This window comes from Petaurus breviceps, unplaced genomic scaffold (genome assembly GCF_028583685.1).
Source record: "Petaurus breviceps papuanus isolate PSGF00001 unplaced genomic scaffold, PetGlider_PUasm1.0 98, whole genome shotgun sequence".
NCBI classification, from domain to species: domain Eukaryota; kingdom Metazoa; phylum Chordata; class Mammalia; order Diprotodontia; family Petauridae; genus Petaurus; species Petaurus breviceps.
In genome coordinates, this window is record NW_027187460.1 from 50,726,204 (window position 1) to 50,744,055 (window position 17,852).

Genomic DNA, 17,852 nt, shown 5'->3' on the forward strand with positions numbered 1-17,852 from the left:
TCTATCTATCTATCTATCTATCTATCTATCTATCTATCTATCTATCTCTGTCTGTATTTGCCATATTTGTGCAGAACCGGTGTGAACACAAACCTCAAAACAACAAAGCCTCCAATATCATTATATGACAGTCGCACCATGTGTTTTTATTCGCTTTTTAAAAAATTAAATCAGTTTGCATGCAATTTGTAATGCTATGTATAAGCAGCTTTCCAGAAGAATGCAGTGAACAGCTTTTAAGGTTCTGATTACACAGTGTATCAAACACTATTGCATAACAAATCCAAAAAACATTCACAGAAAATCAAGGTACAGCATTCACAGTATTACAACTTATCACAGAAAATCATACTATAGTATTCACAACAGCTTATCATTAAAAGGGCCACATAGTTTCCACCAAAGTGACCATGAAGTTTTAGACAAAGAACAATTGTTTAGTAACTCAGTCATTCAATCTTCCTTCAGGAGGCTTGTCTCCTTACTCAGTCATTGAATCATCTCAAAATACAATAATCAAAGTCTTCCACTCATGGGGCACATTAAGTTAACTCAATCAGTCACTTGTTCAGTAATCAATTACTGAGTATCATTAATCACTAAGTACAATCATTAGAAAATAGTGACCCCTAGGTCACTAAGCACACTAAGTACCCCAAGGAGAGGTCTTTTGATGTTGACTCCAGGCAGGCAACTCCTACCTGAATCCACCAAACAGTCACCTGGATTCAAAGGCAGACAGCTCCCAATTCCTTATCCAGCTCTCTGTGTATGCCCTGCTCCACACTGAAGTTCACAGGGTCCAGTCCATCTCAAATCTTTCACAGTTTATGATCCTGGGAATTCAAGGCTCAACCAAGCCACAAACAGACAAAGTCTTTGCATCTTGGTCATGCTTCCTCAGACATGGCTGTTATGCTGGTACTTTGTCTGTTTTGATGTTGTTTTGTCAGATTTGTCCACTGGTGAAAGACAGTCCTGTTGTTGCAGAAGTTTTGGAACCTTGCTGTTGGTTCAGAGCTCCTGAGACTGTTCTGCGGACAGAGAATGAATTAATGAAGAGACTGGCAATGTATCTTGTGGCCTTGCTAAGCTTTGTCTCCCCAGGAACAAAGATTGCTGAGAACTTGCCTGGTGTCAAGATGAAGAAAAGACCTCCATTTGGGTATTAAATGCTGTGCTTAAGCTTGTTGTAACTCTGGGGTAGATTCAATTGTGATCCAAGGGTGGGGAACTTTTGACCTTTTTGTGCTCTGTGATTGAACAAATGAATGTACTTTACTTATGATTGGAAACTAATCTCCATTTGAGAAGAGGGGCTTTGTGATGGACTAAATGAATGTACAGCCTAGTGGTGGAGTAGTATTTAGAAGAGGGACTTTGTGACTGATTAAATCAATGTAAGTCCAAGGGTGGGGTAGTACTTGATTAAATCACACTTGGGGGTAGTACTTGGAGATTTTTGAATCACACTTAGTAAATGCTGTATTTTGAATGATGTCATATTTTGATCTTCTCTGTTCTTAATTTTTCACTGAATAAAATGGAGAGCACCTATGCTGGTATTTTGAACCTTGGGAAGTTGCCTTTGCTTGGCATTACATGGATGTCACACTTTTTTCTTAATTTTAGGTTTTTTTAAAAATTAAATTAAAATCTTTTGTTACATTTTGAGTTAAAAATTCTTTCCTCCTCTCTCTATCTCACACTAGAGAAGGCTGTGATCCCCCCCTCCCCCTCCGCCCCCCCCCCCCCCCCCCCCCCACAGAGCTATTTCTTTCGCTCTATATAAAATAGTGCTGTGTATACTTCAATCAGTTCTTTCTTTGGAGGTGGATAGCATCTGTTCATAGGGTCTTTGTAGTTGATTTGAGTATTTATAATATTCAGAATAAGTCATTCATGGTTGTTTGTTGAACAATATTGCTGTTACCATATACAACTTTCTCTTTGTTCTGCACATTTCACTCTTCATTATTTTATGCAAGTTTTTCCATGTTTTTTTTTCTGAAATGATAATTGCTTAGCATTTCTTATAGTACAGTAGTATTCCATCACAATCATATACCACAACTTGTTTAGTCATTTCCCAGTTGATAGGCATCCCCTCAATTTCCAGTTCTTTGTTACTGCAGAGAGAGCTGCTATAAATATTTTGGAATATATATGTACTTTTCCTTTTTTTCTGATCACCTTGGGAAATAAACTTAATAGTGGTATTGCTGGGTGAAAGGGTATACAGTTTTATAGCTCTTTGAATATAATTCCAGATTGTTCTCCAAAATGATTGGATTAGTTCAGTGTTCTACCAACAATGTATTAGTGTCCACACCCCTCCAACATTTGTCATTTTCCCCTTTTATTATTTTATCGAATGTGATAGGTGTGAGATGTTACTGCAAAGTTATTTTAATTGCATTTCTCTGATCAGTAATGATTTAGAACATTTTTTATATGACTGTATATAACTTTAATTTCTTTATCCAAAAAGTACCTGTTCATATCCTTTGACCATTTATCAATTGGGAGGTGACACATATGCTTATAAAGTTGATAAAGTTCTCTATATATTTGAGATTTGAGACTTTTATCAGAGAATCTCTAAAAATTTCCCCCCAGTTTTCAGCTTTCCTTCTAATCTTGGCTACATTGGTTTTATTTGTAAAAAAAGTTTTAAATTTTAATGTAATAAAAAATTATCCATTTTATATCTCATAGCATTCTCTATGGCTTGTTTATTCATAATTTCTTCTTGTATCCTTATTTCTGAGAGGTAATATGTTCCATGTTCTTCTGATTTACTTAAGATATCTCTTTTTATGTCTAGGTCATGTATACATTTTGATCTTTTCTTGGAAAATGGTGTAAGATACTGGTCTATACCTAATTTCTGCCAGATTACTTTCCAGTTTTCCCAACAACTTTTTTTTTAATCAAATGTAAATTCTTATCCTAAAAACTTAAATCTTTAAATTTGCCAAATACAGGATTACTATAATAATACTATAATTTATTACTGTGTACAGTATGTCTGCTCTGTTCAACTGTAATGGGAATTTGAAGATCTTCCTTGCCCCTTGTATTTGCAATCAAACAGGTACTTAGCACCGTTTCAAGTTCGTGATTGTATCAGGTATTAAGATTCAGAACTTGTGAATCCCACAGTGGGAGGAAGTTGCTGATGTAACAGGAAGGGGCAGAACAGAGAGGAGCTAATACCATATATAAGGAAAAGCCCAAGCTAGAGAGCCAGAACAGCTGGGAGCGAGCTGCATGGAAGCTGAGCTGCTATTGCTGGAGACAGAGAGAAATTCTTCTGAGAGCTGCTGAGAGCTTCTGATAGCCAGCCAGAACTGCCAGGAATGAGAATTGCTGAGAGAGAGAGAGAGAGAGAGAGAGAGAGAGAGAGAGAGAGAGAGAGAGAGAGAGAGAGACAGAGACAGAGAGAGAGAGAGAGAGAGAGAGAGAGAGAGAGAGAGAGAGAGAGACAGAGACAGAGAGAGAGACAGAGACAGAGAGACAGAGACAGAGAGAGAGAGAGAAAGACAGAGAGAGAGAGACAGAGAGACAGAGACAGACAGACAGAGAGAGAGAGAACCTTCTGAGAGCCAGCTAGATATGCTGAGAACTTAAGAGAATTGAGAAGTGAAAAATGAGAGAGGACAACTGGAAGGAAGCATGTCTGTGATGCTTGTACTTTTGTCTGTTTTGTTGTTATTTGTCAGATTTATCTGTTGATAGAGGATGTTGCTGTTGTTAAAGAAGCCCTGGGACAGCAGTACTGGTTCAGAATCCCTGAAAGAGGATTTTCTTATTGTATGTTTACAGAAATCCTGGAGGAGGGTCTTAACTGACATTTTCAGAGGTCCTGGGACTATACTGATGATTTGCGTTGATTCCTCAGACCTTATTGTTGGGTCTATGTTGATTTCACAGGCAGAAAGTGAATTGATGAGGATGCCAGCAATGTGAATGAATGTTATTGTGGCCTTGTTAAGCTTTGTCTTCCCAGAAACAGGAACTCTGAAGGACTTGAGGCGGTCTAGACACTGTGAGCTTCAATATGGAAGAGGAACCATGGAAGCCAAGAGCCTGCTTCTCCTTGGGTATTTAATGAAGACTGACAAGATCATGATTTACTGTGGCCTAGGGGTGGAGAACTTTGACCTTTACATTTTGATGATTGAGTTAAGGACTTCTCCAGTTAAGAGAACTTTTTGATTGAAGAAATTAAGACAATGGGGGCGGCCAGGTGGCTCAGTGAGTAAGAGCACTGGCCCCAGTGTCTGGATGACCTGGATCAAATCTGGGCTCAGATATTCAGCACCACACCCAGAAATAACTGAACTGGCGTGTAACCTTGAGCAAGTTACTTAACCCCAATTGCTTTAAAAAAAAAAAAAAGAAATTAAGACAATGTAACCTAGGGGTGGAGAACTTTGACCTTTGTACTTTGGAATTGAATTAAGGACTTACTAAATGATTGAGTTACTAAATGAATGTTATCTTTTGCTTAAAACTATGTGACCACTTTGGTAAAAACTGTGGCCATTTTAGTGCTAAGTTGTTATGCCATAACATTGTGAATGTTGTACTTTGATTTTCTGTGAATATTTTGTTTTAGTTTGTTACTGAATAAATAGAGAGTTCACTATACTGTGTAATCAGAGTCTTGAAGCTGTTCATAGCAGCAGTCCTCTGGAAAGCTGCTTGTGCATGGCTTTACATGAACTGATCTACCTTTATTTTTAGCCAGCATCAGATAGTTTAGATAATTACTATCTTGTCATATAGCTTAAGATCTGGTGCTGCTAATCCTTCTTCCTTTACTTTTTCATTAATTCCTTTATATTCTTGCCCTTTTGTTCTTCCAAATGAATTTTGTTATTTTTTCTAGCGCAACAATTTTTTTTCTTTTTGGTAATTTAATTGGGATGGCATAGAGTAAGTAGAATAATTTGGGTTGAATTATAATTTTTATTATATTTGCTCTCCCCACCCATGGGCCATTAATATTTCTTCAGTTATTTAAATCTGACTTTATTTATACCACAAATATTTTATAATTATATTCATTTAGTTCCTGGGTTTGTCTTGGCAGATATTTTATACTGTCTACAACTATTGTAAATGGAGTATCTCTTCCTATCTCTTCTTGCAGGGTTTTGTTGGTGACATGTAGAAATGCTATTGACTTAGGTGGATTTATTTTATATCTTGCTACTTTCTAAAATTATTGTTTCAACTAACTTTTTAGTTGAATCTCTAGGATTTTCCAAGTATATCATAATATTGTCTGTAAAAGAATTTTATTTCCTTGTTGCCCATTCTGATTCCATTAATTTCTTTTTCTTTTATTGATATTGCTAGCATTTCAAGTATAATATTGCATAGTATTGGTGATAATGGGCATTCTTGTTTCACTCCTGATTTTATCAGGAAGGCTTCTTAGCTTTTCTTCATTACAAATAATGCTGCTGATGGTTTTAGGTAGATGCTTCCTTTCAGCTTAAGGAAAAATCCATTTTAACCTATGCTTTCTAGTATTTTTAATTTTTGCATTTTGTCAAAAACTTTTTCTGCACCTCTTGATATAATCATATGATTTTTTTGGTTACTTTTGTTATTGATATAATCAGTTATGGTAATAATTTTCCTTATCTTTACATTCCAGATATAAATCCTACTTGGTCATAGTGTATAAATCTTTGTTATATATTGTTGTAGTCTCTTAGTATTTTGTATAGGATTTTGCATCCCTATTCATTAATAAAATTGGTCTATGATTTTCTCTCTCTGCTTTTGCTCTTTCTGGTTTAGGTATCAGCACCATATTTGTTTCATGATAGGAGTTTGGTAAGACTTTTTGCTTGTTATTTCAGATAATTTGTTTAATATTAGAATTAGTTGATCTTTTAAATGTTTGGTGCAATTAACTTATAAATCCATCTGGTTGTGATGCCTTTTTGTTTGGAAGCTCATTTATGGCCTATTCAGTTTCTTTTTCTAAAATAAGTTTTCTGTTAATCGAGGCAGTTCATATTTTTGTTAAGTATTCTTCCATTTTACTTAAATTGTTAAATTTATTGGCATATAATTGGGCAACTCCTAGATGACACTTTAGGAAGTCCATTGATAAGCCTAAAAATAGCCAGGAAAGAGAGATTTGGATCGGGAAGGGTGAGTTCATGCCACATGAGGATCAGTTTAGAGGAATGGGAATGTTCAACCTGGAGGAGAGATGACTTAGGCATGAGGGGAGGGTGTTAGTTTTCTTCAGGTTTTTAAGAGCCATTAGGCTTGTTCTTTTTAGCCACGAGGGCTAAGAATTTGGTGTAAATTGAGTAAAGGCAAATTTTGAATTGATAGCTCTTAATTAGATAGCTATCCCAGATTGGACTGGGCTGTGTTGGGAGGTAAGTATAGTAGAAATCAGTAGGGTGCAAGCAAAAGCTAGAGGACCACTTGCTGGCGATGATGTAAGGGGATACTTTTTCAGGTATGAGTGTGGTTAGATGGCCCAATGGCCTCTGAGGTTCCTTCTTTCCATGAATAAAATTGTCATGATCCTCTCAGATCTCTAGCATGATTACCCCATTTTCTTCAACTAATCCTCACATAAGCATATAGGCTTTTAATTTCTAAGGTATACATCCAACGGTTAGGATTCTTGAACATTTGATAATTTCAATACTTTACATTTCTCTACTTCACATTTTCGTATATTATAAATTGACCAGCAAACATTTACCCTTCATAATCAGTTTCACAAAGAGTTAATGCCACTCAGAGACAGTGTTTGTAATTTCCATTAACAAGGACAACTTCACAACTATTGTATATCTTGTGGAGGCTTAAAAGTCTGTAGGCCCAGTTTGGCATACTTGATTAAAGAGATTATTTCCTGAGTAGAATCGAGGGGGCAAGTAGTTATATATTTTTTCTTTGTATTCTTGTCTAGCATGGGGACTGTCACCTAGTTGGTATTTAATGTGATTTTTTTTTTTTTTACAAACCGGTAGCTATGAAGCTACTCATTTATTTTGTATCTGACACCTTTCTTTGTCATTTGCACCCTGTATAAAAATAATGAAAGATTCCAGTGTTTCAGAACATACTACAACAAAATAAAATGGCACTTACATAGTCTCTTTCATTGAATATTATCCATTTAGTTCTTAAAACAATGATAAACTAGCATAATATTGTAATCCATATCAACTGGATCTGGAATGATCTGGTTATAAGAAAATCCAGACATTTAACATATTTTGTCATCTTCCCACCAATTCCCATGATTTTGCGTCGTAGAAGGAAGGCTTTTAGATCACACTGGCTTGAATTGTTGTCCATCCTAATTTATAAGCAGTTCATGTTCTAAAAGTCTATTCGGTAGCATATAGGTTCTGTGAAGGCAGGGACTTTTTTTCCCCACATTTTTTTCTTTATATTCTCAGTGAGGTCTTTTTAAAAAAAAATAATCTTTTATTTATTTTTAGGTTTCAACATTCATTTCCACAAGATTTTGAGTTACAAATTTTCTCCCCGTCTTACACCTACCCTCCATCCCAAGATAGCAAGCCTACTGAATATCAGTCTGCTCTCGATTATATTCTCCCCCACACCTCCCCCCCCAACTTTCTATTAGGGCAAAATGGATTTCTATACCCCAGTGCCTGTATATCTTATTTCCCAGTTGCATGTGAAAAACAATTTTTTTTTTAACATTTGTTTTGAAAACTTTGATTTCCAGATTCTTTCCCTTCTTCCCTCCTTACCCACCCCCACTGGGAAGACAAGCAATTCAATATAGGTTGTACATATGTGGTTACGTGTGAAACATTTTCATACTAGTTATATTGTGAAAGACTAACTATATTTCACTCCATCCTATCCCTCCCCCCACTTATTTTATTTTCTACTTTTACCCCGTCCCTTTGCAAAAGTGATTGCTTCTGATTACTCTCTCCCCCAATCTGCCCTCCCTTCTATCATCTTATCCCCTTCCTCCCTGCTTTCATGTAGTGTAAGATACCCAACTGAGTGTATGTTATTCCCTCCTTAAGCCAAATTCAATGAGAGTAAGGTTGACCCATTCCCTTTCACCCTCCTGTTTTTCCCCTCCATTGTAACAGTTTTCTCTTGCCTCTTTTATATGAGATAATTTACCCCATTCTATCTCTCCGTTTCTCCTCCCATTATATTCCTCTTTCACCTCTTAATTTTATTTTTTAGATATCCCTTCCTATTCAACTGATCCTGTGCCCTCTGTCTCTGGATACATGTATACACATATACATACACTCACATATGTATTTATATACACATATACCCTTCTATACATACATATATTCCCTTCAACTATCCTTATACTGAGAAAAGTTTCATGAGTTACAATTATCGTTTTTCCATGTAGGAATGTAAATAGTTCAACTTTAATAAGTTCCTTATGATTTCTTTTTCTTGTTTACCTGATTCTGCTTCTTGTATTTGGAAGTCAGATTTTCTCTTCAGCTCTGGTTTTTTTTATCAAGATTATTTGAAAGTCCTCTATTTCATTGAATGACCATATTTTACCCTGAAGCATTATACTCAGTTTTGCTGGGTAGGTGATTCTTGGTTTTAATCCTAGTCCTTTGACCTCCATAATATCATATTCCAAGCCCGTCAATTCCTTAATGTAGAAGCTACTAGATCTTCTGTTATCCTGATTGTGTTTCCACAGTATTCAAATTGTTTCTTCTTGGCTGCTTGTAATATTTTCTCCTTTATCTGGGAACTCCAGAACCTGGCGATAATATTCCTAGGAGTTTTCTTCTTGAGATCTTTTTCAAGAGGTGATCGGCGAGCTCTTTCAATTTCTATTTTTCCTTCTGTTTCTAAAATGTCAGGGCAATTTTCCTTGAGAATTTCTTGAAGGATGATTTCTAGGTTCTTTTTTTTGATCGTGGCTTTCAGGTAGTCCAATAATTTTTAAATTATCTCTCCTGAATCTATTTTCCAGGTCAGTGGTTTTCTAAATGAGATATTTCGCATTGCCTTCTATTTTTTCATTTGTTTGGATCTGTTTCATAGTATCTTGATTTCTCATAAAGTCATTAGCTTCTGTTTGCTCCAGTCTAATTCTGAGGGAATTATTCTCTTCAGTGAGCTTTTGAAATTCTTTTTCCATCTGGAAAATTTGTTTTTTTAAGGCATTCTTCTCCGCATTAGTTTTTTGGGTCTCTTTTGCCATTTGAGTTAGTCTATTTTTTAAGGTGTTATTTTCTTCAGTATTTTTTTGGGTCTCCTTTAGCAGACTGTTGACTTGCTCTTCATGATTTTCTTGCATCATTCTCATTTCAATTCCCAATTTTTCCTCCACTTCTCTTATTTGATTTTCAAAATCCTGGGCCTGTGCAGCACATACGGAGCTGTGCTCAGCCCCCAGCCCAGTGAGCCTAGACCCTTCCTTTTGGAAGGCTGCCTTCAGCGGGAGATTTTTTCTCTCAGTCAGTTTGTGGGCTCTGTAGCTCCAAAATTTGTTTAGAGTTAATATTTTATAGGTATTGGAGGTGGTTGATGTGGGAGCTTAAGCAGGTTTCTGCTTTTACTCTTGCCTTCTTGGCAAAAAAATCATTATGTATGTTGAAGTCTCCTAGTGTGAGGGCATGAGTTGAGGTGGAGGAGAAGACTGTAAGTCAGCTGCTGAATTCTTTGTGAAAGGTAAGCGAATGATTTGGATTCTCATTAAATGATGACCACTAAACAGCAAGTCCTTATTTTTTTGATACTTATAATTTTAGTATTCTATAAATAAATATTCTTTAAATGAACATGTGTTAAGTATCTGTTATGTGCCAGCGACTGTACTAAGTGCTAGAAATACAAAAAGAGGCAAAAGGCAGTCCATGTTTTTAAGGAGTCCGCATTCTAATGGAGTAGACAAGCAAACAAATAAATACAAAATATTTTGCCAAAAAAAAAAAAATTTGTCATTTTTAAATTGAGGATAAGTGATCGCAATTATTTGATTAGATCTGTGAACCTATTGATATAGTTATCTCCTTCACTGATACAGATTGTGAGCCAGTCAAGCTTTGATTCTTGTTTATGTCGTTCCATATGTGCGTGCATGTGTGTGTACATATCTATATCTCTATGTATACACATACCTATATCTATATATATGGATATATACATATATTCATATATATCCTCCATAGAGATCCAGCCCAGTGAACTAGAAAGACTTCCTCTAGGTCTTTTACCAAAAGCAAAAAACAGAATTTTTCTTTAGTTAATAATATAGTACTCCTGCTCTTCATCTCTTATCTTTCACTGACACTACATGATAGTGATAGTGTACTTCCTTTGAACCATGTTTGCTTGTTGATATATTTTTTTTGCCACAATGATGTATCATTACTTTATATTCCTTTGCATTGTTTTATATGTATTTACAAGTTTCATCCACACAGTAGAGCTACAGACCAGTCACATTATTGAATGATGCCTATCCACTGATAAAAATTATTATACAAAAAAGATTACCAAATTTAACCCCAAAATCTTGGTGTGGGTTTTAAGTTTAAAGCTGCACTAAGACTTTTGAGACACTATATGTAAGTACTTGATTATCCCTTCCTGATGCTGGAAATTGGGACATCTGGATAGGAAAGGCTTGGCTCAACCAGTAATTCAGTCAGATCTCTGCACAATACTGATATCGATGGATGCATTGTCAGGTTGAAAGTAATAAATTTTATCACTTGTAGAAATTTCTAAAGGTAAACAGGTTTAGGATTTAAATAATGAAGCTGAGTATAATCCACCCAGCAACAACAAAATAAAATTGCGTGTTTTTCTCTTCTGCCTCATTAATGATAAAACAACCTGTAGTGACAACAGTGGCCAGGAGAGGGAGACCTGGTACTATAAATGTCTCTAAATGGCAATTTGATTTTTATTTATTTTTACTGAAAGCCCTGAAATAGGTACTACTTAGTAAACTAAATAAGAGGGAAAAAAATTCTTGAATATCTGTTATAAAAGGAGAAACCTTTTGTTATAATTTGTAATCGCAGTGTACTTTGATACTATGAATACACTACGTACTGTGATGAGTATATCACTTTTCTCCTTGGGATATACTATTATCTATCACCTGGGCTCTTGACTCAGCTCTGTGACTGGTTATTCAATTTTAGGCAAGTCACTTCACCTCTCCTCAACTTTATTTTCCTTAAGTATAAAATGAGCTGAGGTAGAGTGGAGGAATATTGGTCAGTCACTGAGTAGATTAGAGTAATATCATTATGTATGTTGAAGTCTCCTAGTATGAGGGCATGAGTTGAGGTGGAGGAGAGACTGTAAGTCAGCTGCTGAATTCTTTGTGAAAGGTAAGTGAATGATCTGGATACTCATTAAATGATGGAGGGAATGATGACCACTAAACAGCAAGTCCTTATTTTTTTTGATACTTATAATTTTAGTATTCTATAAATAAATATTCTTTAAATGAACATGTATTAAGTATCTGTTATGTGCCAGCGACTGTACTAAGTGCTAGAAATACAAAAAGAGACAAAAGGCAGTCCATGTTTTTAAGGAGTCCGCATTCTAATGGAGGAGACAAGCAAACAAATAAATACAAACTTTGTAAGGATAATTAGTAGATAATAATATAATAGTAGATAATAATAGTAGATAAATAATTAGTAGAGGGAAGACATGAGAATTGAGAGGGATTGGAATAAGCTTCCTTTAAAGGTAAGATTTTAATTGAGACTTAAAGGAAGCCACAGAAGCCATTAGATGAATGAGGAAGGAGGGAGAGTAAGCATTCCAGTTATAGGGGGCAGCCTAAGAAAATGCCCAGAGCTGAAAGATGGAATGCCTTGTTTGTGGAATAGCTGGGAGGCTAGTGTCAACTGGGAGTAGGGAGTAAGGTATAAAAAAAGACTGGAAAGATAGGCTAGGTTATGAAGGGCTTTGAATACCAAATAGCATTTTGTATTTGATACTAGGGGTAATAGGGAGCCATTGGGAGTTTTATTGAGTAAGGGGGTGATATAACTAGACGTACTTTAGGAAAATCACTTTGATGTTTTTTGTAAGAGTTTAAATGATTGAACATTTTACTTGAAATCAAAAGATAATTGAAATTGCCAGAGATTGCAGTCTGCAAGCTCAGTGCTTTCTCATAAATTCTGATCTAGTGAATGTAAGTTCTTAAAACCAACCACTGAAGCCCACTTAAGCTGAATTGTTTGACTTGTGAGATGCTGGATGCCAAGAAATCTGGACCAGAGACTGGATTTGGAATCAGATTACTTGTTCTCAAAGTCCTAGCACTGGCACTTCAGGTAGTAGGACTGATAGTTTGAGGTGACCTTAGAGATCATCTAATCTAGGGCTTCTTAACCTTTTTTATGTCATAGACCCTTTTTGAAGTTTGGGGAAGTCTATGTTTTTAAATGCATACTTAAGATTGCAAAGGAATCCAATTATATTGATTTACAGTTATGAAAATATAAAAAATTGTGGACCCCAGTTTAAAACCTCTGATCCTAACCTGTCCTTTTTTCCACACGAGATAATTAAACCTAGAGAAGCTTAAATGACTTGCCCAGAGTTACAGGTAGTAAGTACTAGAGTCAGTTTAAACCCAGGTCTTCTAGTACCAAAGCCATTTCTTTCCACTGTACCACACTGATGTCTCTCTCAGTGATTTTGGACCAATCACTTTACCTCTCTCTTTATCATCTATAAAATGAAGAATTTTGATCTAAAGATCACTAATGTCCCTTTCCAGATTTGACATTTTGTGATTCTGTGAGATGAGTGATTTGATTTAAGATAGGAGCTTCATGAATTAATCCTTTAAAAATGTTTGAGGGGCAACCAGGTAGCACAGCTAGTAAGAGCACTGGCCCCAGTGTCAGGATGACCTGGAGATCGATTCCGGGCTCAGATACTTAGCACCACACCCAGAAATAACTGGCCGTGTAACCTTGAGCAAGTTACTTAACCCCAATTGCTTAAAAAAAATGTTTGGGAATTCCATTTTGTTTTCACAGTGCAGTTATTTCTGAAAATTTTCATCTCCCTAATGTTAAAGGATAAAATACTTTACAACCTCTGGTACTAACTTGATAAAAGAGTAAACTTTTCAGAATTTCTCTGCCTTTCCTGACTGCACCATTAGTGGCATGGAAAACTATGTCCTTTGCTTTTGTCCATTTGATGATTTCTTTGACCTTGAAAGAAATCTAATTACAAAGGTATTTTTCCTTTTTTTTTTTTCCTAGCTGTGGCAGAAGTAAAGCTCAGAGATGATCAGTATACATTGGACCACATGCGTGCCTTTGGCATGTTTAATTACCTGCACAGTGATTCATGGAATCAAGATAATATCTACTTTGTTGATCAGCTTGGAAGAATTATGAACCTAACAGTTACACTGGTAAGAATAAAGTCATTGAAAAGGAGAAATTAGATATATTTATATAGTAATCATTCAATCAGTGAACATTAAGAGCCTGCTATGTACCAGGTTATGCACTGGGAATATAGAAAGAGACAAAAGACAGTCCCTGCTCTCAAGGAGTTTGTAATCTATCAACCAGTGGGATTTTGTACTTTATGTATCCCCTCTAGAATGTTAAAGTATCAAATCTGGTATCAAGCCTTATAGAAATAAGTCCCTGGAAGGAGGTTATCTCAGATCATGAGGAAGATCTGAGCGTCTACTTCATTAGAGGGGACCATGGACTCTTTAATAAAGTGCCATTGGCTCAGAGCACTGCCTCGGTCTCTTTTATTGTAGATTGGATAATTTTAATCCTTATAGAGATATTGGAGTGGTTTACCATTTCATTCTTTCTCCACCTATTTTCCAGATGAGGAAACTGAGGCAAATGGGATTAGGTGATTTGCCCAAGGTCACACAGCTTATTGAGTGTCTGAGGCCAGATTAACTCGCGTCTTCCTGACTTCAGGCCTTGCACCCTATCCACTCTATATCTAGCAGCCCCATATCTAAATTATCTAAGAGATGTTATTATGGAATAAGTCAATGGACTGCCTCTTCAGTTGTAGAGAAAGTCACATTAAAACAACTCTGAGGTATCACATCACACCTATCAGATTGGCTAATATGACAAAAAAGGAAAATATTGGATGTTGGAGGGGATGTGGGAAAACTGGGACACTAATGCACTGTTAGTGAAATTTTGAACTGGTCTAGCCATTCTGGAGAGCAATTCTGAACTATGCCCAAAGTGCTATAAAAGTGTGCATATACCCTTTGATCCAGCAATACCAGTGCTAGGTCTGTATCCCCAAGACATCCAAAAAAAGGGAAAAGGACCTATTTGTACAAAAATATTTATAGTAGCTCTTTTTGTGGTGGCTAAGAATTGGAAATAAAAGGGATGCCCATGGATTGGGGATTGGCTAAACAAGTTGTATTATATGATTGTAATGGAATATTATTGTGCTATAGGAAATGTCAGGTAGGATGATTTCAGAAAAACTTGGAAAGACTTACATGAACTGATGCATAGTGAAGGGAACAGAACCAGGAATACATTGTACTTAGTAATAATATTGCTCAATGAAGAATTGTGAATGACTTAGCTATTCTCAATAGTACAGTGATCCTAGATAATCTCAAAGGACTAATGATTAAGCATACTATCTGTCTCCAGAGAAAGAATTGATTTTGATTGAATATAGACTGAAGCATGCAAATTTTCACTTTCTTTCATTTTTTTCTTTTGAGTCTTGTACAAAATGACTAATAAGGAAATTTTTCACATGACTGCATATGTATAACCTATATCTGATTGCTTACTGTCTCAGGGAGGGGACAAAGGGAGGGGATAGAATTTGGAACTCAAAACTTTAAATACAAATGTTTAAAAAATTAGAGAAAACTGAGAGAAGCAAAAAAAAATTATAAGAAATTATCCTTTTTAGAAAAAATTTATTCTTTTATTTTTTTTCCTACTAGTTCTTCAGTTTTACTTTTAGATATTACTCTGTTCTCCTATGGTAGAAAATATTAATATTAATCTTAAACCACGATATAGACAAAATAATGCAGAGGTACTGTATTGTGGAGGTTAGAACCAGCCTCATAGTTAAGAATACCTGGATTCAAGTATAGCTTTCTGCCTTTTTATGCCTTTGGGCAAATCACTTAACCTCTTGATGCCTCCATTTAATTCTGTTAACACTCTTTTAAGTGGCTGAGCAGGTGCTGATCTACACTAATAAGGGAAATTTCCTCACTAGGAATTCCCTATGCCAGGGAATCATGAGTATAATTAAAACAAAGCAAATTACATACACATGCACCCGTATACATACACACTGATAATACAGTACACATGTGTATATATGTACACAAATGATGGGTATTCAAAAGTTGTCCTATAGTTTTAACATACTGAAAATTGTGTGTGTATGGAAGGGTGGCATATTGTGTCATTACTGGTATTCTGATAACATTAAAACTTTTTCTTACATGAGCCGAAATTCTTTTACCCAAGTCATTTTTGATGGACGGATATATTTCTAAAATGTATTGATACTTCACGGCATCCTCAAATAGAGTATAGTGGACATAATTCAACCTTTTAAGACTAAATAATCTAGTCTTACCATTGTGGATAGCAATTATATATAGTGATACCTTATTGAAATAATTCTATTTCAGAAGTTCCTTATAGATACGGAACTCTTGTGTTTATCTATGTTGCTCTCACTTTACTATCTTATTCCAGTATGGCTCATATTCTAACCCCAAAGTAAAAGCCCATAATGTATAATGTAATTGGATAACTGAGTAGTTGTATGGTTGTCATTATTGTCTGGTTGTCTGGTTGTTGTATGGTTCTTCACTGTTCTAGAATTATGCCTGTATTTGAACAGCTAGATGTCACTATTGTTCCTCTAATAGCTCATATTGTAGGTTTTAATTTGCAAAGTGGATTCATATACATTATTGTCTCTTGCCCCTCATGAAATCTCTCTGAGGCAGATAGTAGTATCCTGATTTTGTAGATGAAGAAATGGATGACATCATACCATTTTCACGAACAGTAAGGGAATGGAGTTTTCATTACCTATTTTAAAGGTAGGAGGATAAGGGAGAAGCTTTTAGTTCTTTTTTTGAAATGGACCAAGGAAAGAAAGAAGCCTAGTTTGCAAAAACTTAGTGGCAGGGGTAGCTAGGTGGTGCAGTAGATAAGAGCGCTGGCCCTGGAGTCAGGAGGACCTTAGTTCAAATCCAGCTTCAAACACTTAACCCTTACTAGCAGTGTGACCCTGGGCAAGCCACTTAACCCCTGATTGTCTCGCCAAAACAAACAAACAAACAAACAAGCAAAAACTTGGTGGCAACAGATTCATGGGGTATTTAAAAGAAATGTGGAATAGGATGCCAGTTCTAATTTTATATTGGCCAGAAGCCCTAGTACATAAAAGTTCTTCAGTCTCCCCCTACCCAGATAAAGCTTTTGTCTCGGGTTATAGGGACCAAAATAGGTGGGAATGAATATTCAGTATGTTAGGACTTCATCAGAGGAAAGATAAGTTCTGACATCCCAAGTAGGAACTCTGAATATGTTTTCCTATAGAAACATTGTGGTTGAGGCCCTTAGCATTGTTAGTATAGTACTAAATTTAATGCAGATCATGAAATTAAATAGGTTTTGTGGTCTATTATGAGAACATAATAAAACATCTTGTATAATGTTTTTTTATGGATTCATTCATTTTCAGTTTCAAACAAATTTGCAAATGTACTTTTGGAATATAACCTATTTGTAAGCAGATAACTCTGATACTATTGGTATCTTCGGTATAAGAACTCATTTATGATACTGCTAATAATTGACATTTATATGTCAACCTTTAAAGTTTGCAAAGCACTTTACGTACAGTTTTACATTTGATATTGTGACCTTGGGAGCAGAGTAATAGAAGAATGATTATTCTTATTTTAAAGCTGAAGAAGCTCAGAGAGGTTAAGTGACTAGTTTGTGCTCACATAGCTAGAAAGTATCAGAATCTGTAAATATTTGTTAGTTATCCCAATTAATTTGTACTTTCTATTTTAGATTTAGTTGATCTCAAAAGGCAGCTTGTCTTACATTTATTATCAGTCTGACAATCACTAGTTTTATATTTCTTTGCTTCTAACTAAAATGGAGCTTAGCTCAAATCCAGTTAGTTTTCTTCCCCCTTAATATAACATATCAAACACTAGATCTTAAAATATCAATAGGTAACTGAAAGTTGAGGAGGTCTTCTTGATGAAGGACTAGTAATCAGAAACGGCTATTTTCTTATTAAGTGGCCCAGTGCATATGAAAAACCATATTCTATTTGTATTCTTTTCCTCAGACTTCATAGTTCATATTTATAAATAGTATAATAGCTAGTATTAAACTGATAGATTTTTATACCTCTTTGTAGGATGTGTAAATAGAGTTTGAAATCTTAGAAGGGGAATCTTAGAAGAATTCATCATAGCCAGGTAGGTCAATCTCCTGATATAGATACTTGTCTTATTAAATGAAAATGTTAATGATCTTAATGATTAAAGAGTGTCTACTAGGGGAGAGAATAAGCATTTTTATATAGCACCTACTATGTGCCAGGCACTGCGCTAAATATTTTATGAATATTATCTCATTAGGTCCTTACAACATGTGAGGCAGGTGCTATTATCCTTATTTTATAGTTGAGGAAACTGAGACAGGTTAAATGACTTGCCCTAGGTCACAAAGCTAGTAAGTGTCCTAGGCTGCATTTGAATTTAAGTCTTCCTCACTCTAGGCCCAGTACTCTCTTTCCAC

At 35.6% G+C, this 17,852-nt stretch overlaps 1 protein-coding gene across 2 annotated transcripts in view; it reads left to right on the forward strand.

The window, feature by feature from the left end:
• NUDCD1 (NudC domain containing 1) overlaps positions 1 to 17,852 on the forward strand; it is a 118,798-nt gene that overhangs the window by 6,834 nt on the left and 94,112 nt on the right. For both annotated transcript variants that reach the window (XM_069081066.1, XM_069081067.1), the window contains exon 2: positions 13,293 to 13,447. In XM_069081066.1, coding sequence (XP_068937167.1) covers positions 13,293 to 13,447 — 155 coding nt within the window. The remainder of the gene's footprint in view (positions 1 to 13,292; positions 13,448 to 17,852) is intronic.